This window comes from Salarias fasciatus, chromosome 11, assembly GCF_902148845.1.
Source record: "Salarias fasciatus chromosome 11, fSalaFa1.1, whole genome shotgun sequence".
Lineage (NCBI taxonomy): Eukaryota > Metazoa > Chordata > Actinopteri > Blenniiformes > Blenniidae > Salarias > Salarias fasciatus.
The window spans coordinates 7915514-7940509 of record NC_043755.1 but is presented as its reverse complement, the minus strand read 5'-3'; the positions used below and the strand labels follow the sequence as shown (position 1 = coordinate 7940509).

The following is a 24996-nucleotide window of genomic DNA, read 5'->3' as shown; positions in this document are numbered from 1 at the left end:
GCAGGATTATTTCACAGGTGTGCTTCAGGCTGGACACAATAAAAGGACATTCGAACATGTTTTTATCACACAGCGCAACACCGCAGATGTTGGAAGTTTTAAGAGAATGTGCTGATTGCGGGAATGCCCACCAGAGCTGTTGCCCATAAATTAAATGTTCATTTCTCAACCATAAACCTTCTCCAAAGGCATTTCAGAGACTTTGGCAGAACATCCAACCAGCCCGACAACCACAGAGCACATGTAACCACACCAGCTCAGGACCTCCACATCCAGGATAATCGGAGCCACACCAACAGCTGCTGCAACCATCTGCTTGCAGAAGCAAAGAATTTCTGCACAAACTGTCAGAAATCTTCTCAGGGAGGCTGAACTGCATGCTTGCCGTCTTCATCGAGATCTTGACCTGACTACAGTTTGTCATCGGAGCAGCAGACTTCTCACATTCGATGGAGTCTGTCACTTTGGAGAGGTGTTCTCTTCACGGGCGAATCCCAGTTTTCAGTGTCCGGGGCAGATGGCAGACGGTGTGTATGGCGTTGTGTGTGTGTGTGTGTGGGTGGTCTCCTGATGTCAGTGTTGTGAACCGAGTGGCCCCTGGTGGCGGTGGGGTTATAGTGTGGGGAGGAGTCTATTATGAACAACCAACATAGGTGCATTTTATTCATTCATGGCCATCACCTCATGTTGCAGCACGATAACACTCGGCCCCATGAAGAATCTGGACTCCATTCCTGGAAGCTGAAAACATCCCAGTTCTTGCAGTGACTGCAGACACACCAGACATGTCACCCGCTGAGCATGCTGGGATGCTCTGGATCGGCACATATGACAGCATGTTCCAGTTCCAGCCAGTATCCAGCAACTTGTCACGGCCAGTGAAGAGGACCAGATGAACATTCCACAGGCCACAATCAACAACCTGATCAACTCCATGTGAAGGAGATGCATGGTACTGGGTGAAGCAAATGTTGGTTCCTGTTATTGTGTTCAGCCTAAAACACACCTGTGAAATAATCCCGCTGTCTAATCAACACCTTGATCTGCCACAACTGTGAGGAGGAGGGATTATCTCAGTAAAGGAGAAGTTCTTATGAACACAGGTTCAGACACATTTTTGAAAATCTAAGAGAAATCGACCTTTTGTGTACACAGATAGGCGCAAACACAAAAGTGCTGTTTTTGATTTATGGTGTTCCTTAGTTTGTATCATACCCTTTTAATTTATTGAACACCTCTTTCACCTTTAACATCTCGGTTTTTATGTTACTTCCATTTCCTCCTAAGAGCCGCGGATGTAACAGTGGCTTTCATTTTTTTGTTCAATGTGTGTGAATTCAACAATGGAAATTCCTCAAAGGATCTGATGCTTTTCTGACTTATTTGAATCATAATTACATAATTTACGTAGAATTAATGCTTAAAATGAACAAAAGAACTGAGCTTTAAATTACATGTCATTCATTTGAGATGTACCTTCCAATAACTCCTTTGGTTGTTTTTTTTTCCAGCTATTAGAAAACAGTGGGGTGCAGTACCTACATATAACCACAGGGGGTCATTTTGACACTACAAATACAATACAGAACAAAACCCCCAGATGAAACAGATATTCCAAAAGGGAGATACACAGCTCTGTCACAGACATGAAACTAACCACATGGGCCAACTTCAGGTCAATAGGTTTACAAAAGAGATGGGATTTAAAAAAAAAAAAAGAAGAAGAAAAAAGAAAAGAAAAACAACTGCGGCAGAGAGAAGACGATTCCCCCAGAAAGGGCTTTTCCCACGATCCTGACAGGAAACTGCGGGGCTGGATGGACAGACGAGTAGAGAGAGAGAGAGAGACAGAGAGAGAGAGAGAGAGAGAGTGGCCCGCTCCAGCTGAGCTGACAGATATGTACAGTAACTGAGGGGGAAATGTAACAGCAGAGTGACAAAGACCAGGTGTGCCGAGAGGAGTGATGTAAAAAGAGATACTGGAGTTACAGCATTGACAGAGAGCAGACTGAGCAAACAGAGCTGACACACAGCCCGGCGCTTACAAACAAACCGTTTGCACATCATGTACTCCTCTCATGAGTCCACCTTACACACAACAGTTAATCAGATAGGAATCCCCTTCGATGAATATCGAGGAGAAGAATATAAATACACACAAACTGCCAAGAGTTTCTTGTCTTATTTGGTTAAATATTATATAACACAAGTCACTCAATTATTTATTTTCCTAAACAGATAATGTAATATAGTGTAAACTATCACAAAGTGTAAAATGACAAAGAAAGTCACGATACAAATACATTAAAAAAAGAAGGCTGAGACTTCTGAGATGCCACACACATTATCAAACAACTGAAAACGCAAACAAATCATTTGCATGAGATAATATCGGCTACATCTGCTGAAGCAATCAAAATAAAGTAATGAGTCCTCACGGTGCAGTAGCGGCGTTCATAAATCCACACTTTAATATGCAGCAACAAGCCGAGCGGATGGTCTCCAAACACAAAAAACAAGGCACTGAGCTGGTGTCGCCTGAATTTATCCCTTTCAGAAAACGTCCTGTACTTTCTCATGTGTACAGAGTGAAGTTGCTAAGCCACATATCATGTACCTCTCAAAACAAAACAAAATGCTGTTTGTAGTAAAAACATTATTGCACGAGATAAGATGGATAAGAATAAAATAACATGCATTCGCCAGAAATGGGCCTCCTTTTTCTCTGTTACTTCACCCTTACTGTTCACACTTTCAAGTACCGATTTAAACAAGCTAAATTCAGGTCTAAACAAGTCCAATCATCTAACTTTCATTTTCCGATCAAGCCAATCTTTGTCACCACATCCTGATTATTGGTAACAAACACTGTTGTCAAGCAACGGAAAACACGACGAGGGAGACAAAACCGCTGGAAGGACGTTTTAAAATATTCAGAACTTTAAAAAAAAAAAACGAATGAAATAAAACAACAATCATGCCATTCCACTGGTGTGTTGTGCGTTTTGATATTAATCAGCTAATGAAACATTTCTTAAGGTTCCTCGATCCGTCTTTCCAGCTATAAGCTTTATGATTAACAGGCAGTTTGAATTCATCGACTCTACTTAAATGAAACGGTGTGATACTTACTGCGCCCTTGTCTAAGAAGGTGTTGTAGAACTCCACAAACTGTTTCTTGGTCTCTTTGGCACTGAGGTTCTTCAAGAGTTCGGCATGGAGGTAACACAGCTGAGAGAGAACAAAACATCGGAGTGAGGCAAACTATCAAAGATCATCAGGAAAGCCACACGGTAAGATTCTGTCAATCCGGTTTCTAAAAAAAATTTCCCGCTCAGTGTACCTAAAAGTCGATCAATGAACCACCGAGACAAAATGGATATTTCACTCCAAACGACAATATCTCATAGTAAAATAAATGGCGAATGGATTTTACTTATTTAGTGTTTTTTTTAACTGCCTCAGCAGTCCTGAAGTGCTTTACATCGCTTCACATTCACACACTAATGCTTACAAAGCTACACAATCCGTCCGCTGGGAGCAGGTTGTGGTTTGATGTCTTGCTCAAGAACACTACGGCATACGGAGAAGGAAAGATGGAGTTTGAACCTGCAACCTTGCCAGTGAACGTCAACAACTGAGGCACAGTCGCTAGTACCCTGCTAGCTACAATTACGCACAAAACTCAGGAATTTCTTAGAAAACTGCAAAAATAAACCGCATCATTGTGGACCGAGCGACCCTTTCATTGTTTTGTTTTTGAAATCCTGCAAATGAACCCATCTTTATAATCATACTACTCTATTGGTGTTGAGAAGAAACCGGCTATCCAGCCAAACCAGGAATCCTTCAAAACTGCTTCACCACACTGAGACCAAGCACTCTGCTTTAAAAGCAAGACTTTTGAGATTTTTGAAAGAAAGCAAAAACAATAAAATGAACACAAAAGAAGCATGACATTTACAGCATAAGCATAATAATCAAATGTTCTATGATGCACTTTCTTGTGTTTTGTGATGTGTGTCAGAAATCATGCCGCTTAAAACTTGTCCGTGGTGCGAAAACGATTGGAGACCTCTGATCTAAAGCCCCTTTTCATGATCATTTGCAGTTCATACTCATCTCACGGGCATTTCTACAGAACACGGAGACTTTCATCAGTCACAGGTCCGTGGAATCAGATACTACATTTTTTATAGGAGACCGTCGACACACACGGCTCGAGATCCAAGTTTAAGTCACATTTATCTTTCTCTAAAGCTTACTTTGTTCATATTTAAGATTCGGAATACAACAATACGCTTTTCCGTGCTTCGATATTCGAGGGTAATGAAAATTATTGTTTCTTCTGACAGTGAAGTCGATTCCATGCTATACAGCAGTAAAGCTCTTGTCTGGGTGGTCGACTGGCTGAAGAGGCATACCATATATCTGTCCCCGGTTCAATCCGATGTCATACTCTTCCCTCTGGATCCTCTAATTTCCTGTCTCTGTCTGTACTAATACAGTCATACAATACAGGTGAAATTCCTAAAAAAAACTATTTACTTATAAAAAAAGGGGAAAAACAGCTGGATTAAAACTTTTCACTGCTTTTGTAGATGACAGATACAAGACAAATTTAACCAACTAATAATGGCTTTCATAAATACATTGGAAATAATTACATACAAAATGTTTTGTCCTGCATGTATTGTTCCTATTTCTCTTTTCTATTGTTTGGTTTTCATAATAAAACTCAAAGAAGGCCATTTTCCATGGTGTGAAAAGGTAAACAGGAATCACGACTGCTATTTCGAATATTTTTATTTGACTATTTTAAAATCTGAAGCAGCCATTACTTCATTTATCAGTCACCTCAATAAACATCAAATTCAAAAAGGAATCGATAGTTGCTAAAATTAAAATATTATAGAAATGTTTCAAGGAAAGAAAAAAGGCCAACAACAATAACAGATACTGTATTTCTCTATAAAATACTGACTACAATGGCCTGAGGATATTTTGATTGAGTGATAAATGGAAAATATTTAGATGTTGTTACAGCATTAGAGTGATACACAAATGCATGAGTTAGTTCTGCATCTGTGCTCGCTGAAGTAAAAACAACCTTTAAGTCTAAAGAGAAACACGAACTTCCTTTTATGCTCATGAAGTACCGGCTGCACCGAAACCACAGAGACGGCTTCATCGATTAAAATAGAGGGCGATCTGCTGCGTCACACTGGTGTGAGAGTCTGACTGATAAAAACAAGTTGAACTCTGCACACATGTGTGCGTGCGTGTGTGTGTGTGTGTGTGTGTGTGTGTGTGTGTGTGTGTGTGTGTGTGTGTGTGTGTGTGTGTGTGTGTGGTAAGAGCAGCTGCCGGGCTCACCAGGGGAGCAGGGTCAAACTGTAGGATGACGTGTTGCATGAAGACCAGCAGGTGTGTGGGACGGTCTTTCAACTGCTCGATGCTGTTGAAGTGCGTGCACTGATCGTCGTTCACCTGAGACGAGCAGAGAAATCGGAAAAGACAAGACAGGAAAAGGTTAACGACGGTCTCAGCGGGGAAGCTAATCAGTGATGAGAGATTCCACCAGTTGATCTGGACTCACATCATTGAGATCATTCTCGAAGTCTTCATCCTCAGCCCCGATGATGCTCATGGCTGGGTTAAAGCTCTGAGCTCCAAACACACCCTGCTGTGGAAAGAGGGGCACAAAACAAGGCAATTAACAAACCATCAGGTGGTACATTTTCAACTGGGAAGACATTTCTTCTCAGGTCCCGTTCCCACACTGAGCAGAGCCAGACATGAAGCCTGTGTGGCCAGGATGAACTTTCCCAGTGTAGAACAACATCAAGCAGAGAGGAAAACGTCCCAGCTTCCAATCCAGCCTCCGGGAGAGAGACGGGCTGCGAGTCTTTAAGTACAGAGCTCCAGTTTAATTGTTGTCCATTCATAAGAACCAGGCAAGAGAAAGGCAGATATGGCATTGTTTTATTAAGCAAGAGAAATTATCTTGGGGTTCAACTGATAAAAACTTGCAAGACTTATTTTCAAAAGGAGTAAACTTTTAAATATTTTTTGCATGAGGCAAATCAGGAAGCTACTGGGGACTGGACATTGATACTGAAGCAAAGGTTAAAGGCTTTAAACTAAATAGCTTTGAGTAAATCATTAAGATGAGGGCACTCTTTTCGAATGCCGAAGCCGTCTTCCCTAAGGCTGCACTAAAACATTTAGTTTGGATGCTGAACTTGGGGGAATAATTCAGGGTTTAACTTGCATTGCAAAGCAGCATTTTCGATTGGATCGCGCTCTGAAGTGGGGCCAGATTTTTTGCCTCTGGGATTGTTTTTCAGACGTGCGATGGGTTCAATAAAGGCTCCTCTCTCCATGCCATTATGTAAAAACCTCCAGGTCTAAAAATGTAACTAAACTACACTGAAATTAAAGGTTTATGCCAATCCTCGCCTTTGAAACCCATGAATGGGGGGAAAAACATGCATCAAAACTAGTGACAATTTTACCTCCACCCTTCTACAGCTATACACCGTTTCCTCTTCCCCACACACACACACACAAAAAAACACAAACAACACACAGCCCTTTTATTCAGTCCTCTGAAGGACGCAGACCCAGAGCCGCCACCAGGGAACACCCAAACACACAAACACACACACATCAAAAAGGTACAGTGTTCACTGCGAGGTGAGCACAGAGGGCAGTGTAAGTACAGAGCCGCTGAGGCTCAAGCATGTAAAGAGGGGGGGGAAAGTGGGTCTAACAATCCCTGCAGTGAAAGCAGCCATGAGACACTTCTGAGAGTTTCATCCAGTACCTGCTTGTTGAGAACGTGCTGACTCAGACGTTCTCTGATGTACAGTTTCATGCTCATTTTGAACGAACGACTGTAGCCGACGATGGTGACGGATAATTACGGGTAATCAGATTTGCTTCAAATTTTGAACACAATGAATCCAAAAGCGTTCTTCGGTTCCTGGTTAGGTTTAATTAAAAAAAAGAATTTCGTAGAACGGAATGAGAATAAAAATCAAACAAACAGAAAAGGAGAAATTACAATAAAGCAGAAAAGAAAAAAACATTTGTCATTGCTTCAGGGAATAAAATCTAAACAGGAATAAATGATCTTTACTCTTCAAGCTTCTGTGTTAAACTGTTGAAAATTGTATATTTTTCAACAATCAGCAGTTTTTCTTTAAATATTGTTATGACGGTGCTGACGTACCAACGAGATTATCCGTCTATACTCATGGCTCAGCTCAGATTCCCAACTGAGAGCTTTAAAGAGTGCTCACTCCAAGTTTTCTTGTATGGACCAAACAAAAAATCAAAAATGGCATAGTGATGAAGGGCACACGACTTCAAACTTAAAGCACAACCAGTTGCTTCACACGTATCAAGTAGATATTTAAAGCAAAAGGAACCCACTATCTTTTCCATTTGTTTCAACTGTTATTTGTATTGTTTGTGTTATCGGAATCTTCCAATCGATTTTATAACCTGTGAATTGTGCAATGTGAACTTTAAACCTTATTTGTTCGCTTGTAATACACTTTGGTCCATCTTTATTAATTTTACTCCCTTTAATTTCTTCAAAAAAATGTATCAACTCTTACAAGTTTGGGTGGTCAAACTCTCATTTCAAATCTATTTTGACATCCTATTGTGTCTGTGTTTTGGCTTGGTTTTATTAATATTATCAGGCACTTCATAAGAGAATTTGATGAGAAGAATGCTCCATAAAAAGGATGTTTTATGGACACTGCAACCATAAAAATGTCAGTTTCCATTTAGATTTTAGTAGGTCTACCTTTAATACTTCTGGTAAAGTGTGTGTGTGGCCAACAATGAACAGCTTCCAGGAATACTGCATGAGGGCCAAAATTTTCTATTTTTTTAAAAAAATGTATGAACTTTTTACACACACGCACACACACACACACTACTGATGTCCATTTGTACACAGAAAATAAATATTTGTAAATATATCTTTAAATTAGCTTTGTAATTGATCTATCTTTACTAACACGTCAGGAAGACAGACCCAGAATTAAACGGTGATAATCCTCCAGTTAGATTAAAAAAAATGTAAATAACCTCAGACTTTATTTCAGTATATTTTGCTCCTGATTAAGAATAAATCTACTGTACATTAACAATAGAGAAAAAAAAAACATCTTATGTTTGATGTAGTTGGAAAAAAGTCTGTGGAGTCATTGAAATTGTCTTTTTTTTTTGTACAGTTGGTATTAAATGTGTGTATGCAGCACTGATAGCATTTACAAGAGATTGTTGAAGTATTATTAAGTAGGAACTGAAAGCATACTTAGTGGTTAGAGGTTTTAAGGAAATGGGATTGTGTACAGAGCTAATTCAGATAAAGGCTTGAATGCGGTGCATGTTTAAAGAGGCAGAACGGCTATCTGAAAAATGCTGCGAGGTCAAGGTGAGGCCCGGGTACAAGAGACCGAGAGAAACAGAGCTGGAAGGATAGACTCGCGAAGTGAGAGTGAAACTGGGAGCGGGAGAGAGAGCGAGGGAGAGAATGTGTTCATTCATGGCCGTATCCAGTGGGCTGCGGATTGAGAAAGGCCAGTTTTGGAGCAACATGTGTAGGAGGGGTTAGCTAAACAGAGACACAGGCCTGCCAGGGCCATGATCACACACAAAAACACACACACACACACACACACACACACAGACACAACACCCCCTCCCCACTCACACACACACGCATACATGCAGACGGAGGGACACGCCTCCTCTTTTCCACGCGCCCGGCCACCAACACCTCGACATAATGAAGCTGCCAGAGCTACTTCAGCGGGACGGAGTTGTTATGTCACCGTGACAACGGCGGCTATAACTGACTAATGCTGCTCAAACAGAACCAAGCAAATTTCCTGGTGGAATGATAAAATGCTGTGAAACTTCAACCATGTGTTTATATAACCTGGAGTTTCAAAGGGAAGGAAGAGCACCGGTCCAAACATCAAACTGGCTTTTGTTAAATCCTGGAGATCAGTCTGAAAAAGCAGGGTCATTTATATATTCATGGTGTAATATTTACGTGCAGGTGTTAGGCTGAATTCTGCATATTAAGAGCGTACAGGCTTCAGAATGGAGAAAATCATGGTGAATGTAATGTAAGGACACCACTGAGCAGGTCTAATGTGAAATGTGTGCAATGAATGGTGACTGAGGCGTCGCTCCGGCTGTAGGTGCTGACAGTGTTGTTATAAATCTGCTCGAAGTCTTTAAAATGTTGCATCTCAGAAGATTTGGATGACAGCGGTGATTACGAGCTCTGAGGAGGAGCAGGTGGAACAGGAGCGATGACAGCTGGAGAGAAACCGGAATAGACCAGTGGCGTCCAAACTGTCTCCCACGTTTTTAGATATCACAAAAAAAAAACAAATGATCCTAAAAAAATTGTATGCAACGAGGAAGCATCTGAGAAGTTAGGCGTACTGGTCAGTGTTTGTCTTCCTTTATTTATACTTAACAACATTAAGAAGGCTCTTGAATGCATGTCTTCTTCATATTGATTTTTTATTAACAAGAAAGAAGATAGAAGATAAATATTTGAATTGTAAAGGAGGTGTCTTTTTATGACCAAAGTTTTATTATACTGGGACCAATACAGTTACAAGTTTTTGGTGTACAGATTTTCATACAGGAAGATGCACTGTTTCAATTTTGTAAACCTTATTTTATTGGGAAATTTATATTGGGCAATTTCTCCTAACAAAAAGGTGTCAGCGGATGAAAGGAGTTACACTTTCATTGATCAGTTAAAGAAATAATTCATCTTGGAACAGTGGTTAGCATTGTGTCCTCACGACAAGATGCTGCTGGTTCAAACCTGTGGCATGATGGGTAATTTCTGCGTGGAGTCCCCATGTTCTCTGGGTGCTCACACCTCTCTCCACACTTAATTGGTCAAGGTTGTCACAGGATTCCTCCTGTGGGAGAAAACCCTCACAAGCACAGGGAGAACATGCAAACTCCACATAATAAAAGAAGGAGCCTTAACTGTAACTGGAGATAACCTCACTGTAAATGCTCCTGTTTCCAGGGATTATTTTTATCATATAAGAGGCGTCACTGTTTCGGTTCTGCTTTCTTGCCGTGAGACGGATGCACCCACCAGACTGAGTCATAGGTCACCGTCTTATGAGCAGAGGGACTGGATCGATTACTGATTTAATGAATGTGAGATTGTCAAAAAATGTGGAGTGAGTGCTTCTAATCATTTTTCAAAGATAAAATCAACTTTTAATATCTGGCAGCTTAATATTACTGTTTTCCATGGTAGTATGGAGCTCATGTAGCAAATGTGTGGTGAAGTGGTGAATCATATCAGTGAATGAAGGGTCATACTGCAGAAATCCTGATGATCACTGGAATAATTAGCATATTGGTGACTTTTTTGACATGCACGTGCCAATTTCTGTCAGCAGCCACTAAATAATCACGTTGAATTTAATGAAACTCTTTAAAAGGAGTCAGCAAATGTTTGTCATTGTGGCTGTTTGTGCTGTAGCCACTGAATCAATTAATTGTTGTGTTTTTGTAACACTGACACCAAATGATCTCTGTTTCTTTCTAAAATTTTAATTAGGTTGCAAAAGCAGAACATGCTTTTAAAAGCCCGAGGGAAGCTGGCTGCTGCCCTCATATTGCCCTCCTCAGTATAACAGTCTCCTCATTACAGGAGATGCTGTGGCCAGTCCTTTGTTTTTGTTGTGTCTTGGTTGATTTCTGGAAGAAAAAAAAAAAAAAAAAACGTAATATGTGCTCATGCTCTGAGATGAATTGGAGCAGGCAGTGGGGGGAAGCTAATTGCGGTTACTCCAGGGGAAGTGGGGAAGGTCAATTCCTCTTTGCATTTGGAGAGCGCAGGGCTGCGGAGGGGGCAGAGTGGGAGTGGGAGCCTCCTCTAACCCGGAGGGAGCCAAGTGGTGCATTCCAGCATATGGCACAGTTCAGACAACAGATGGAGGCAGTCTGAGTTTCAACAGTAACCAGACCTCGGTCCCCCTGCCCGCATCAGTACGCCGTAGCTGGCGTCCGCGCCACACTGCGAGGGTCTTCCCTGGCTGGAAGAGCCGCAGCCAAACACGCGAGGGGGTGGGGGGGGTTAAAGACAGTGAGTGTACAGTATTTGAACAGACAGCGTCCCAAAAGTGCAGAGATCAGCTCTGGTGCTCCTGGGAGTCGGCAGCTGCCCCCCAGCCCCTCCCTCACATCACATTCCTGTACTAACTAAGTGTCAGGTGGCATCAATCTAATGATAGCCATCAAGCGTACGTGCCTTTGTGTGTGTGTGTGAGTTAAGACTGAGCACGTATGTGGGAGGGGGCCATTCCTATGTGATTGTAGGGAGCTGCCAGAGTGCTCGTGAGTGTGTGTGAGTGTGCGTGTTCCTCGACAACTGGTCTTTGCAAGAGCATTCCTCTGCATCTCTGACAAGGTCGGTGTCTAATATTTCACATAATTAAACTTAAAAAAAAAAAGAACAGCACCTGCTTTATTATTATAACAGAGTAGTGGCACAGTTCGGCATTTTATACTTCCACCAGGTCTTGGAGATCACACTGCAGCCTAATAATAGCCGTTACATCAGCTCTTACGCAAACTCCCACAGCCATTGTGAAACCCTTCAAACAATTAGCCGTTTCAGAGAAACCCCTTCGACCAAGAGAAGACGAGGAGTCAACCAGGAGGTCTCACCCCGTGGTGGGCATCTTCAGAGTCCATACTGCAGCCGCAGGGGCCTCTTACACCTGTCAATAAAGCTCCGGTTAATCACATGACGGCGACCAGAAGAGGGGAGTGGGATCCGTTTGACGGAGATGGAAAAGGTCAAATGGTGAAGTCAGAACCAAGAACAATGAGTGAAGTGATAAGACAGCGAACAATATAACAGCACAAACAATGGTGGTTATTTCATATCAATATTCTATTGTTTGGTACGATGACAACAACTCATTCATACCTCAAAAAATTCAAAGTCAAGGTTCTGTGTGCATGGAGGACTGGTGGCCTGCTGACCATATGCAGGATTCATGTCATCATTTCACTGTTGTCACTGCTCATGTTCCATTGCAATGCGTGTTAAGAGAAACATGCCAAGTTCACATGATGAACTCTAATTTCAAGAATCAAGGCCTTACAAGTTTAGCTGAAGTCACTGTCTTTCAATTTATGACAATTAGGTTAAGACTATCCTAAACAGCACTAAAGTGCAGCCTTTCATGAGTTCACAACCATAAAAATGGAGCAGAATCACATCACAGAGCCCATGGCCATGAGCTTGTCAAATCAATGGAAATTAGCTTCAAGTGCTGCATAAGGAAAAAAAGAGATCAAAGTGACCTTGACCTTTGACCATCAGAAACAAATCAAGTCCTCTTTTGATCACGGTACACTGGAGTTATGGGTAAGAGAAGCATGGTAAGCAGAACTCTTTTAACGTATCTTTCAAGTTTAATCCGATCACTTGATGGACGTTAACAGCAGAGCTCACAAAGTTTGTGGAGAGAGCTTAGTGAGCATTGTGATGGCAGAGAACATAAAAGAGGAAAATCTGGACAAAGACGACCCCAGAAGATGCAGTGCATGCAGTTTTTCTGATTCACAGGTGCAATGCAGCACTCAAAGTGATTTGCGATCATTCTAAACGACACTTATGTTTCCACCTGGAGCGCTTCGGTGTTCGGTACTGCACAAAGAAAAGTTGATGATTCATGGAAGCTATATGAAGAGGAAGAGGAAGTCTGAGTAGGACAAGAAGTTAACAACATTTTCAAGAAAATACGTCATGTCAATCTCACTTTACTACTCAAAACAATAAACCACAAAAAAACAAATCAATGGAAAAAATTATTGGTTTATGAAGAGGGGAGGGACTGAAACCCGGGTTATATATGCTCATTACATGTGAGAAAAGCACTGACCGCATCTGTGACCAATCACAGACACGATTGATTCGCACATTGTCAATAACATACTGCAGTGTCTATTTGTCCGCAGGGTCAACACTGCAGGTCACTGCAGCTCGCAGCGAAGACTTGGCGTGGTTTCTACACCGCAAGTTGTTTTTGCTGCAACAGGGATTCGAGCTCACGTCTCCCACATTCAAGCTCAAGAATAACACTATGAAATATTGACAGTTGGATTTCTCTTGGGGAAAAAGGGAGAAACACTCAAATGGAGCACATTTTCTGAAAATTTTACAAGCAGATGGCATATGATCAAATATGAACCCAGTCATGGGAATGTCATGGAAAGTGAGAAGCATAGACAACAAACAAATTGAAATTTAAAGAGGAACAAGATGTAGAATTTGATCAATTCTATCAGTCATGCCCACTGAGTGATGGCAGCAAATAATGTATGGATGTACGTGATGTATACATGCAGAGACTCTGGTGTTATCAATGGGAAACTACAACAGTTCCAATTGTCACAGAGATCTATGCCATAGTGATGCAGCTAACGATTTTCTTTTTTACCCTTCTGGGTCAGCTTAAAATCTAATTAGGTTATTTGAAAGTGTGTTCAGCGGCAAAGGCTGCACTTCAAATTGTGTCACAAATGCAGCAAATCCAAAGTGATTCTGCAGGTGACTCCAAACGAAGATGGTTGAATATGAAATTCAAATGAAGTACCACTCGGGTTTACATCCTGTACTGAAGCAGGAAAATTAGAGGCACAATCGTTTGCGGTCGCTTGGCGCACCTGGCCACAGAAGCCATTGTACGAGCATAGGTCGGCGTTCTTGTTCTTGGACTCGGTCACAATAGGCAGTGTCCTGTCCTCTATATGCTGTGAGGGCAGCGTCCAAAAATAGCGCAGCGGCTAATGCTGATAGCCTGTTGTGTTTGTGCTGCTGTTTATCTGGCCCGCTCATCAGGCCGCAGCCTCATTAGCGGTGACTGTGGGGGGATTCCTGCCTGCACCACCTCTCCTGCAACTGCTCCATCAGCGGGGGCAAGGCTGGGGAAGGTGGCAACAAACGGAGACGCGTACAGACAGGAAGAGGGTGTAATTTCCTCAGGAAGCTATCAGAGACATTTCCTGTGTGACCTATCAGATGAGGGGGGGGGGAAAGAAAGCATGAAAGAAAGGAGGGAGATGAGAAAAGGGTGAGAAATTACAAGTGTTTCCGTAAGAAACATGACAGACAGAAGTGCGACGAGATGAACCTTCCTGCCACTCGGCTCTGCGTTCACGTGGGACTGGCAAAGAAAGTTAGCGCGCAGCACGGATGAAACCCAGCGACGAAGAAATAAGGAACAGAGAGGAAAGTAGGCTGGGCGAACGGAAATGCTGACTTTAAGTGCTAAAAATGCTTGCAAACATCTGCATTTTGCCTTATGCATATTCATACAGATGACATGTCCAATTGTGAACTAATCAGTTGAAGGAATTTAAATAAAAGCAGAGAAAAGTTTATCTGCTTGAGGTGCACGGATTATTTCCATGAAAAGAAAATATGTCGAACACAGCTTAATCAGGTTGTTGTTCTAGGCTTTACAAATACTTCTCAACTAAACCGTGGCTGGAAGATTTAACCTACTGCAACCCCGAGAATGACAGAAAAATTACAGCAGTCCTAATGTGGAGTACGAAGAAGCAGGAGGAACGGGAGCGTGGAGAAGAAATTAAGAAAAGGGGACACACAGCAGCAGGAAATGAAGAATGAGGCTGCAACAGTGAAAAGGCAGCAAGTATGGAAACATACAGACATGGTGGAAAGTAAAGCAAGCACAAAAAGTATCCAGAAAGTGTGGGAGCACAAAGCGGCACCTGAAGCCTTAAAAAGCGCACATCTGCTTCCTAAAGCACGGGAGGCATAAACAAACGTGCTCGCAGAGCTCTTCCAACCTTGACCATAAGGTTTTTGGGTGCAGCTGGCCAAGTTGACAAGTAAGCTCACACCTCAGTGTAAACAGGCCCAGAGGCATTTCAGACTAACACGCAGCACATGGACATAAAGAAATGGCTGTGCAACTAAACGTGTGCATGTGCAAAAAAAAAAAAAAAAAAAAAAAAAAATACAAGCACGACGTAAACAGACCTGCACTAAATGAGCGGTTCAGAGCTGAAGGGTGGCAGCAGGCTTCAAAGCAGGACAGGTCTGATGAGTAAAATGACAAACTCTGCAGAGTCAAAGAGCTGTGCGGTTTCAACAGACTAGAACAGAATAAACAAAGTAAATGCAAGGGTGATGAAAGAATTTTAACTGTCATACAGACAAATTTTATTATATGGGGAAGTTTTGGATTGCAAACAGGTTCATCAGAAGGCATTTTAATGTAAATATATCTGTGACATATAGGTGGAGGTAAGAGTCGAGCATTCTTCTGAAGCAAGCTGAAGAATGACGACAAAGACCCAGAACAAGAATAAGAAGGCCAAGAGCAGCAAAAAGATCAAGACAAGAATCACCATGTTAAATCTTGCCCCTTGTGTGACACTTTTGACATTACTAGGGCTGGGCGATCATGGTGATCAGCTGTGAGACCATTTACTCAATCAGACGCGATGTAAACGTGCCTAGATGGGTCTAATCAAAAGAGTAGAAAATATAGGGTAAAGCAGCGGTCCCCAGCCCTTTGCACGATGGACCGGTTTAAAGGAGCATGATTATTAATGTTCAAAAAAACTTAATAATTTTATTTAATGTATGTTAATAAGACATTTAATGAATCTCAGGTTTGTATAGTTTTGAGTATATCAGGGGTTTTTTTGCCAAGAACTGACATTCATGGAAAAAGGATGACAGGATCCATTGCTAGATGGGCCACCTCTACCATAAAAGCAAATTGAATAGATGGATCCATTGTTTGACAAGTTGACTAACTTTAGTAGCAGGAGACCGAAGCTTCTCAAATTCTATTCTGTTACTTCAACACAGACTCAAAAAATGTTTTTCCAGATCAAGTTTAACTATCCTCTGTAGGTGGATTATCTCATTGGAGAGCACAAATCCTAGACAGATTAGCTGACCAGACGACTCCTGCCTCTTAAATTATTCTACAAACGCTGGCGTGATTAAAGATAAGACCCTTCTCTATTCACAGAGATAAGGCGTTTTGAGATGACGAGGCCAAATGTCCGCGTGTACATTCAGAGAGATAAGAGGGCAACCCCACGGCGGTGCCAACAGTCCAGGAGGGCAGTGCTTTTCTAGAAATCTTGTCAGTGCAGTGACAGTCAGCAAACAGCGCAGGACAGGCAGTAATGTGGGTCACTGAGGAATACGTCCCACAGCAAAGTATACAGAAAGTCACATCAGTGGGGGAGGGAGTGGCTCATCAGTGCAGGGAATGTAAGAATTTACCCTTGCGGACATGTTTCCCCCTCATGTATCGCAAAACACATCCTTTGTTCTTTTTTTTTTTTGTCCTTTTCTTTTCCACAGGTTCAGTCTTTCTCAGTGTTTTTGCCTTCCATCACTCTCAAACTCCCTCCTTCAAGACCTCCACCTTCAGCGTAAAATGAAAAGGGCCCTTGTGCGTTTGCTCCAAGACAGCCGGTGCATTCACTGGCGGGAGACAAGGGTCAATTATGTAATTTAACAACCATTACGTAGCGGCTAAAATAAGATTATGACCAATAGTCCCAGCAAAACACAGGGAGGTTTTTTTTTCTTTTTCTTTTCACTGCTCTACAGAGTCTACCATCACTGGTAGAGAACACTTTTGCAACACTGATGTTTTACTGCTGTGACCTTTTCTTGATTTTATCTAAACGGGATAAAAGTGCTGCAGAGCACCAGTGACCTTCTCCTTGTATGATTTCAGTTGAGGAGACTCAGAAGGATTAAATGACACCGAGCAGCTCCTTCTCCCAAATAATCTCTGTGCAAGACGCACAAATGCTGCGCAGACACGTCAGAGATCTTAAGCAAGATACTCTATGCTGCATCCTTCAGCCTTCTATAGTAAAAATTGAATCTACAATGTCATGCGAAGGGATCGCATGAAAAAATAATAATTCACAAAATCTGTTTATCTTTCCATACGTCTTTGATGCTGCTTTATCCAGCTGGAGTTACTGGAGATGATCTCATCTCAACATAAACTTTCAAGTGACAAATATGTCCATCTGGATTACATTTTTTTCTCCCTCCAAAGGATACTTATAATTTCATGTACTGTATTTTTGGCTTTCATGAAGAATAAGCTAGAATGAAACAACTAAACTGAAAGGAATTTATGTGCAAGAACTGTAAATTATAGGATTGTATTGAAATTAACTTGGGAAAAATCAAACATATTTTACTGTATTGTAGCATTTTGATATGTGTCGGTATTATAAAGCGCGATGGGGCCCTTCTTTCCAAAGTCCGGACGCTTTGGAACAGCCTCTCCGAGATGACAGAGTTGCGTTCCTGTCTGCCTTTAAATCATGTGACATAAATGCAGCAGTCGTCATAGGTCATGAGATGTGTTTTATTCCCACAGCTAATCTTGACTTCTTGAACTCGTATTCATGTATTTCCACCGTCTTTGGGGTTTTGAATGTCGTGGTGTAAATCAGTTAAACAATTAAATAATGAATGGCAAATCCGACTGATTAATTGGAATGACCTGCACAATTTGTGCAGGCAATCAGTAATTGAATTCGTGCATAATTTACATGCACATTGAAGCAACATTAGCAGTCCTAATTTATTGTCTTGGGTGGAGTTTTTTTGCTGTTTCTGTATGGCTGTTTTTTTGAGACATCACTCTGTTCTTGAATTGGTATGTTAAGTAGGCAGCAGTACTGCAGAACTGAGATTGCCATTTGATTATAATAGAATAAATTTAACACGAGCTCGGGCGTACAAAGTTCACGCGCCGTGGTGATACCAAACACTTAAATTAATTTGGTGGTAAATGTACCCTTTGTTGTACATTTTGCTCTGACCAACACTTCTTTAAAGTGAAACTTTCCATACGTCGGGCCAAGGAAAGTGCTCTCCTCTGTTTCATGGATCACATCTGTCAGCCAAATACTGTCCGTTTCCACACGAGAGTTTGTTGTCATGGATGTATATAAGTAGACACCTCATCGAGTGCTGCTGCCTGACGGAGCAGACGTATTGGAACAGAACCTGCTTTGTCTCCGGTGTATTCGCTTCTATGGAGTGAAGTTCATTACACAATTCAGAATTTTCAAACCATTGTTCTGTGGTTTGCTTTGTGACAAACGGCGGCGACAGCGAATGCGCTCCTCAGTGAGGTTTCAGCTTTATGTCAATATTTATTGCCTAATTCGTCGTTGCGGTCAGTATGTTGGGAACTGAAAGCGACTTTTTCAGGTGCACAGAAAAACATAAAGCCTTGTGTCTGTAAATCTGCTCTCCAAAATAGTGATATAGCATCAATAAAATCCAACAGTGTTTAATGCACTGGCTTCAGCTCTACCAGTGCAGACGTAACGCTCCTATTTTAGGGGGGGAAAAAAAGAAAAAAGCCAACCCCTTCCCCTCTCGTTCTCTCTCCTTATGCCTATTAGAGGTCATTCACTTCATGGAAACAGTTGATAGGCCGGGCCAATCGACTGGCATGGATTGGCAGTTCACTGTGAGCCTTCAGCCTGGCCTAACTGCTTCCATGTGTGTCTGTGTGTGTACGTGTGTGTGTGCGCTGCAGTATTTACCAAGAACAAAAACAGAAATATGTGATTAACATTTTGGGACACAGAGTCGCTCATTAAAGGGAATCGGTTGCGTGTCCTCATGTGTCCGCTGGCTTCATTTGCAGCTGATTTTCAGACAATACCGCACAAAGCTGAAATGCCAGCGCTCGCACTGAACTTTTCTGGAAGGAATTTAGCCTGCCCAGAATCAAAGACTCTGAGGCTAACATTTCCAAAAAAGCCTCTGTGCTTGCACACACATGCACCTTGGTTCATGATGCTGCTGCAAGTCTCATGCCAATGGTGTGCAATCCAGATCGACAACATTCTCATCTCCCCCTCGCTCTGCTCTTCAGAGAAACAGACGTTTGAGGGGGAAAAGAAAAGGCATCCATGGCAGTAAACTATACAGGTCTGAATTGAGGATTTACCACTACTTTCAATATGGATCAACAATGATTACTTTAACAGTACAACTGCTAACTCGAGTTAAAAAAAAAATTTAAAAAAAGAAGTCATTATTCCACTTCAGTAACAATGTCAAAAGACGTGCGCAAACAGGTTCAAAAGAGATGGAGCATAACATGTCCATGCATTTCCACATTTCCGCTGAAGAATAAATCAGAAATGAATCATGACCAAGTTATGAACCAGCACCAAAAGAATGTCTGAAACTGGATTAAGGAAGCATATAAAAGATGAGTTTTAAATCACCCCACTGCGGATTTACGGTCGATCTCCTGCTAACAGTGACTCTCAGGATAAAATCTGCCAACCTTGACGCCAGTGACCACGATGAAAAGACGACAGCAAGAACAAAGCGCAGCATTAGCTTCCAACTTGCTTACATGTACACCTCAGCACTTAATTATCACACACTTTATCATGACAATATTGATCGATGTTAATTCACACTGCAGGTTTCCCTCTTAACATGCTGGACACTTGCATGCTGCCATTGCCCGACCTGGAGCTTATTAGCCACAATCATAACTCGACGGTTAAATCAGCCGTTCTGGCTGAGAAGTACTCACATGACATAAAGAGCTAAAACACACCAGTTACAGTTTTAATTCAGACATTTTATTTAATAGATACTATGCTACAACGATAACATGACTTATCAGTATCTTACCTTCAAGACTCTCACTTGCGATAGACGAAGCCTTAAACTGAAGGTTCATCTACCAGGAGAGGTATTCAAATCATTTTTGGTATGTCGCATTTATTATGTGCCAGTGCACTTGGCAGGGGAGAAATTCAAGATCAGCTCTCCTCTTTGTGATTGCTACTACTTCTTTATCCATCGCGAAAGAGGGAACCTTTAAAGCCTTTTCAGACATTGTACCTGACTTTACCACAGCTTAGTTATTTCTATTTATATGCCAAAAATGAAGCACAGAACACAAAAATGTAAAACAATAGTGAATATCAAATTTCAGGTCAACTTTTTTTTCTGGATTCACAAACATATAGTTAACACACCGTCTGCACAGCCTCACTTGGCTGGAGGACCTTTCAGTCCCCTAACCCCCCATCTTTCACTGCTCAAGAGTAAACATCGTCTGTAGAGCCTCGTCTCGCTTTTTTTTTTTCTCCTTCTTTTCCCTCTTTCCACAGTAACCCTCAAAAGAAAGGGCTCATTCTCAGCGCTCTCACTCACACCCTCTCCGTCACATCAGTTTTCCAGCCGTCTCTCTGACTCACACTTGCACCGGTGCATGTAACTCTTTCCATTTTCTACCTTTCTTTTTTTTTACAGACTGTGAGAACCAAACTGCAGCGGCCTGGGCTAAACTCGCACAAAATCCTCTTATCATTAATTGCGAGAGCGCACTCGACTCGACCGCAGACTGGCTGCTTTCAGCTCGGACCTTGAAAGGGTCACTCAGCTGTGTGTGTGTGAGCGTGGGGGACGTCACCGCAGCACACACATGACTCATGTGTCTCACAAACAGGCACTGACCACACACAGTGCAAGCAGGAGAGCCTTATCTACTTGGACCGCACAGACGGAGTGACAGCAGAGAGATGTCAGAGATTGGCAGGTGAATACACAGAGCTGCATGTGTGAGCTTCCCTTTAACTTAAAAACCACTGAACACCGGTCACTCTGCTGTGGATTGGCTATGAACTGTCAGAATATAAGTATCAAAGGTTACCTTTCATCTGAGATGTCCCAGAAGAACTCAAAAAGGCCCAGCGTTCTCCTTGTAGACAAGTTTTATTGAGAAAGACCGAGTCAGAACAGTGGGGAACAAGCGTCCCTACAAATATGGATGGATATTTTCGTGGGAGAGATCTCCAGCAGTCAACAGGCCTGCAGTCAGTCTGTGACTGACTAGTCAATTACGATCAATATATTGACAAGCCCTGATGTAGAAGACCAGAGAAAATAATGCAGAGTTAGCTGATGTTCACACATTTAACAAAAAAAACAGCCATCACGAACAGCTTAAGAGTCAAAAATACAGTAATAAACTTCCTCATTAAGCTCAAGCCTTTAATTATTTCACGTACAGGAAAGAAAACAAGAACAAGCTCATTTTTTGTTTGTCAATTCAGCAACAGTGTTGAAAAACTAAAAAGCCAAGAATCCCTACAACTCAGTGGTGATGCCTTCAGGAACGCTGGTAATGAAATTATTGCAGACAAAATGGACGTCAGACTCACTACAGACATGTCAACTAACGCAGCAGTTTCAGAAATGACTCAAACATCTGATTTACATTCAGACAGTTTCTCTCCTGCAGCTCCTCTCAATAGTTGATTCATCAACCTGACGTGACTGGACGCTGCTAAAAGACCTTTTTCCTTTGATCAATACATTCAGACTGGATGTGATTAATCTTTAGGAGCAGCTTGATTGACATTAAATACATTAATGCACAAAACCAGATGATACCTTTGAGTTGGTGGAGCATATCTTCAGAACGTTAAGGCCTGGATAAAGGCTGATTTATGCTTTACTTTAAATATGCATACGATGCACACATCGAGCCATTCGTCCACATGAGGTGCTCTTTACGCCTGTACTTCTGACTTAGCTCCTGAGAGCTTACAGATAAGGCCCGAACAGAGCGGTACCACTGGGGATCATGTGTGAGGAGGTGCACCACAGAAAAGGCTGACTATTATCAAACAGCGGCCATGTCAGACCCTGATAATGTTCACCTGCCTCAAAGTGTTTAAAAGCTTCACACACCACCGCCATCTGCACAACCACCTTCCATTGTGCCTCCTTCTTAGCATCAACATCAGTGCTAACTTCTCGCCATGTTAGCTCACTTCAAATTTCTAATTCTTCTAAGTAAAGAAATAAAAGAATTAGATGTGCATCCTTCTTGGTATTTGGTCAATTTAGAGCACCGTCCAGTGCAATGGATCTACCAAAGTATAACAGCAGTAATGTTCAACCCGTTTGAAGCACACATATATTTTACTGCATAATCTACCACAACACTGCAAACCAGAGCAGCTTGAGCTTGTTTTTCAACAAGATGCACTTCCTGCTTCAACCAGGATTGAAATCTGTGTTCCCCACAGTCAAGGTCAAGCCTTAAGTCAATGCACCACCACAAGGGACAACATCAAATAGATAAGACTGGAAGTAAGAGAAAAGAAACAACACTGCTAAGGAGCTTTACAAAGTTCAAATGAAAAAAGTAATTATAAAATAGCAATGTCTGCGTAGTAAACACAAGACAAAGTACAAAAACAACACCAAAAAAGGTTTAGAACAAAAAAATGCTAAGTTCTCCATAACTGAGCCACGCTAACACCAGAAACACGTTGACACGTTACAGCACGCTGCCTTGCTCCAACATGGCATCAGTCCTGGTTTCAAGCATGTCTGCGTTACAGGTGCGCAACAGCATTGGCACCTTCTCCTGCACGCGCATGTGTGGCTTCGCCCATTCTCCCTCGCCGAGCCCAATCAGGAGGAATCAGTAGATTTCACGTCTGCCCCGCGGAGAGAACGAGAGCAGGCGCAGTCCGCTCTGTCTCTCATTATCTGCTGTCTGCTCGTGCAACCAGCCGCAGCCAGAGAAGAATACCTGTGTTCCCTTTGAAGTCCGAGCCCGACTACAGTAAATTATTAGGTTGCCAGCAACCCAGCTCCAGGCCCTTAGGACACCCCCTGGCTGTTCCACTGTGGGTGCCATTACCTGTCACTCCAGGAGCCGAGCATCCCTCATAGAGGCTAACAACAACTGCTCCGACTTTCTGTAGCGGCGTGCAAGGTTTATCCTCCTGCCCTCCCAGAGACGGAGGGATGTGAGTGAGTTTATGTAGGGCCTATAACAATAGAGAATGAGAAACAGGGAGGGAGAGAGCTGCACAGCAACTTAAATTAAATAGCCAACATTCCTTTAAAAGGAAGAGAAGGTAGCCTTTGGGCTCCAGACAAGTCTGCACTTGTAAAATGTGGAGGGAGAGAGAGAGAGAGGGAGAGCGAGTGATGACAAGTGCAGTGCTCCTCTCTTTGAGCAGAGCGAAACAGGAAGTGGCAGGGCCTGCTTCACATGGGGCCTCTGGGTTGCAGTGGCTGCCGCCTGGGAACATGTCACGGGCTCGAAAAACCGCCAGCTGTGACATCCTTACCACGCAGTCTCGAAATCAGCAAAAAGTTAGGAGGTCGCTGAAAGCTTGGCTTGACTGAGCCCATGTTTGGACGAGTTCAATTAAAAAAAAAAAAAGGGGGACAAAACTAGTAAACTGCCCCCCCCCAAAAAAAAAAAAAACTAAACAAAGGAATTCGCTGTTCGAGGAGTGATTGCTTCAAAAATGAAAACCTTCCTGCTGAGCACAACTTTTAACCAATTATCCAATACAGACAGATAATGAAGGCGCTCCAGTTGCTGCTGCTTCCTGCGAGCACAGGAAGCTCTCCTCTGGTCTGCACAGACGATGCCTTTCCTCTGTTTCACAAGGCAAAAATCACCAAGGGTAATCAATTATATGCAGACACTAATTATTGAACACTGTCTGCACTGTGTCGCCCCCCCCCCCCCCCCCCCCCCCCACCACACACACACACTGTCAGCTGGTGAGTCCTATAGGAAAGTAGGGGAGGATGGGAGTGACTTATCACTTGTCAATTTATGCACAAAGAATGAGATCTGCATTCTTAATGTACATTCTGTCTGGTGATTGACAACAAAACATGAGGCTTGGAGCTGATTGTTCAAGCCTATGCAATCACAGTGAAAATAACACACGTGACAATTCATTTATATGTGCAGATTATGCTCAAATAATACATAGGATAAAACTGCAAAAGGTCACTATCGCTTAAAGGTTCCCACAGTCCATCCATGGCCCAACATAACTCTCTCTCTGAGTATATTAAAGTGATTTATAGTTTGGGATAAACACGAAATGAGAGCAGTCGTAAAAGTTCACCAGGAAAACGCACGCGCGCGCACAGACACACACATACACACACACGGCTACCTGAACTTGGTTTTACCAAACGAAAAGCAACTTCCACGCCTCAGACACACGAGTAAAGTTGGGTGACTTTGTTACAGAGCTCGGGAAAAAGTTGATTTTCTCCCATAAATGACCTAAATCGTGAGTTTTATCCGGGCCGTCCGGGGATGCCGTGCAGCCAGCCGTGCACAGCGCTCCTCCTGTCTGGACGCTACCGTCCGCTCGGGCTGCGGGGGGACAAACCGCGGCTGTCCGGAAAAAAACTAAACTACCACCAACATCTTAAACATCCCAAATAAAATCTAAACACTTTTAATAAGCGTCCAAGAGTGAAGTTTAAACGATGTACTCACCCGCAAAACGAGAAAAGGCGACAAGAGAGGAGACTAATAGCTTTCCTGCTGAAAGTTGCCGTGTGTCAGTGGGAAAAAAACATTGTACGCGGAAGTGCACATCAGAAAAAAAAAATGGTTGATGAGGAATGTGTAAAAAAGTAACAGTGTTGTATAACAAAGTGACAGCAATAAAAAATGGAAATATTAGTAACTTCTTTTCTCTGTTTATGTGTGATTTGCGGCAGGACTGTTTGAAAAATGAAGTAGTCTGTGTAAACGTATTGTTTCCGCGCGGTGTTACACTGTAACTCTTCCCCACTGTACCACACTGAACAGAGAGAGCACAATGTTTACCTGTTTAAGTTTGTAGAAGTTACTCGTGATTATTTTAAAATATTGTCTATAATAGATTAGTCAATTTTACCAAGCAAAACTGCTTCAATGCGGCGTTTTGCTTATTGTTTGGCATTAATAATCCCAGCAGGTTTTTAAAGATAAATGCTACTTTTTACTTCTGCGCTGCACACTAGAAATTCAGGTTTAATTTATTATTAGGTTGAGGTTGCATTGT

General features: G+C 42.3%; 1 protein-coding gene across 7 annotated transcripts in view; it reads right to left on the bottom strand.

Annotated features, from left to right (window-relative positions):
* The window catches only part of arhgef1 (Rho guanine nucleotide exchange factor (GEF) 1), a 44831-nt gene extending 20289 nt beyond the window's left edge, over positions 1 to 24542 (bottom strand). For 4 of the 7 annotated variants that reach the window (XM_030102330.1, XM_030102331.1, XM_030102332.1 and 1 more), the window contains exons 1-5: positions 24444 to 24540; positions 11749 to 11801; positions 5600 to 5686; positions 5377 to 5490; positions 3133 to 3231 (exon numbers count right to left, since the gene is read on the bottom strand). In XM_030102330.1, coding sequence (XP_029958190.1) covers positions 3133 to 3231; positions 5377 to 5490; positions 5600 to 5686; positions 11749 to 11775 — 327 coding nt within the window. In that variant the 5' untranslated portion in view covers positions 11776 to 11801; positions 24444 to 24540. Of the gene's footprint in view, positions 1 to 3132; positions 3232 to 5376; positions 5491 to 5599; positions 5687 to 11748; positions 11802 to 24443 lie in introns of all 7 variants that reach the window. The other 3 variants (XM_030102337.1, XM_030102334.1, XM_030102335.1) reach the window with 3 other exon arrangements.
* Positions 24543 to 24996: the final 454 nt, after the last annotated feature.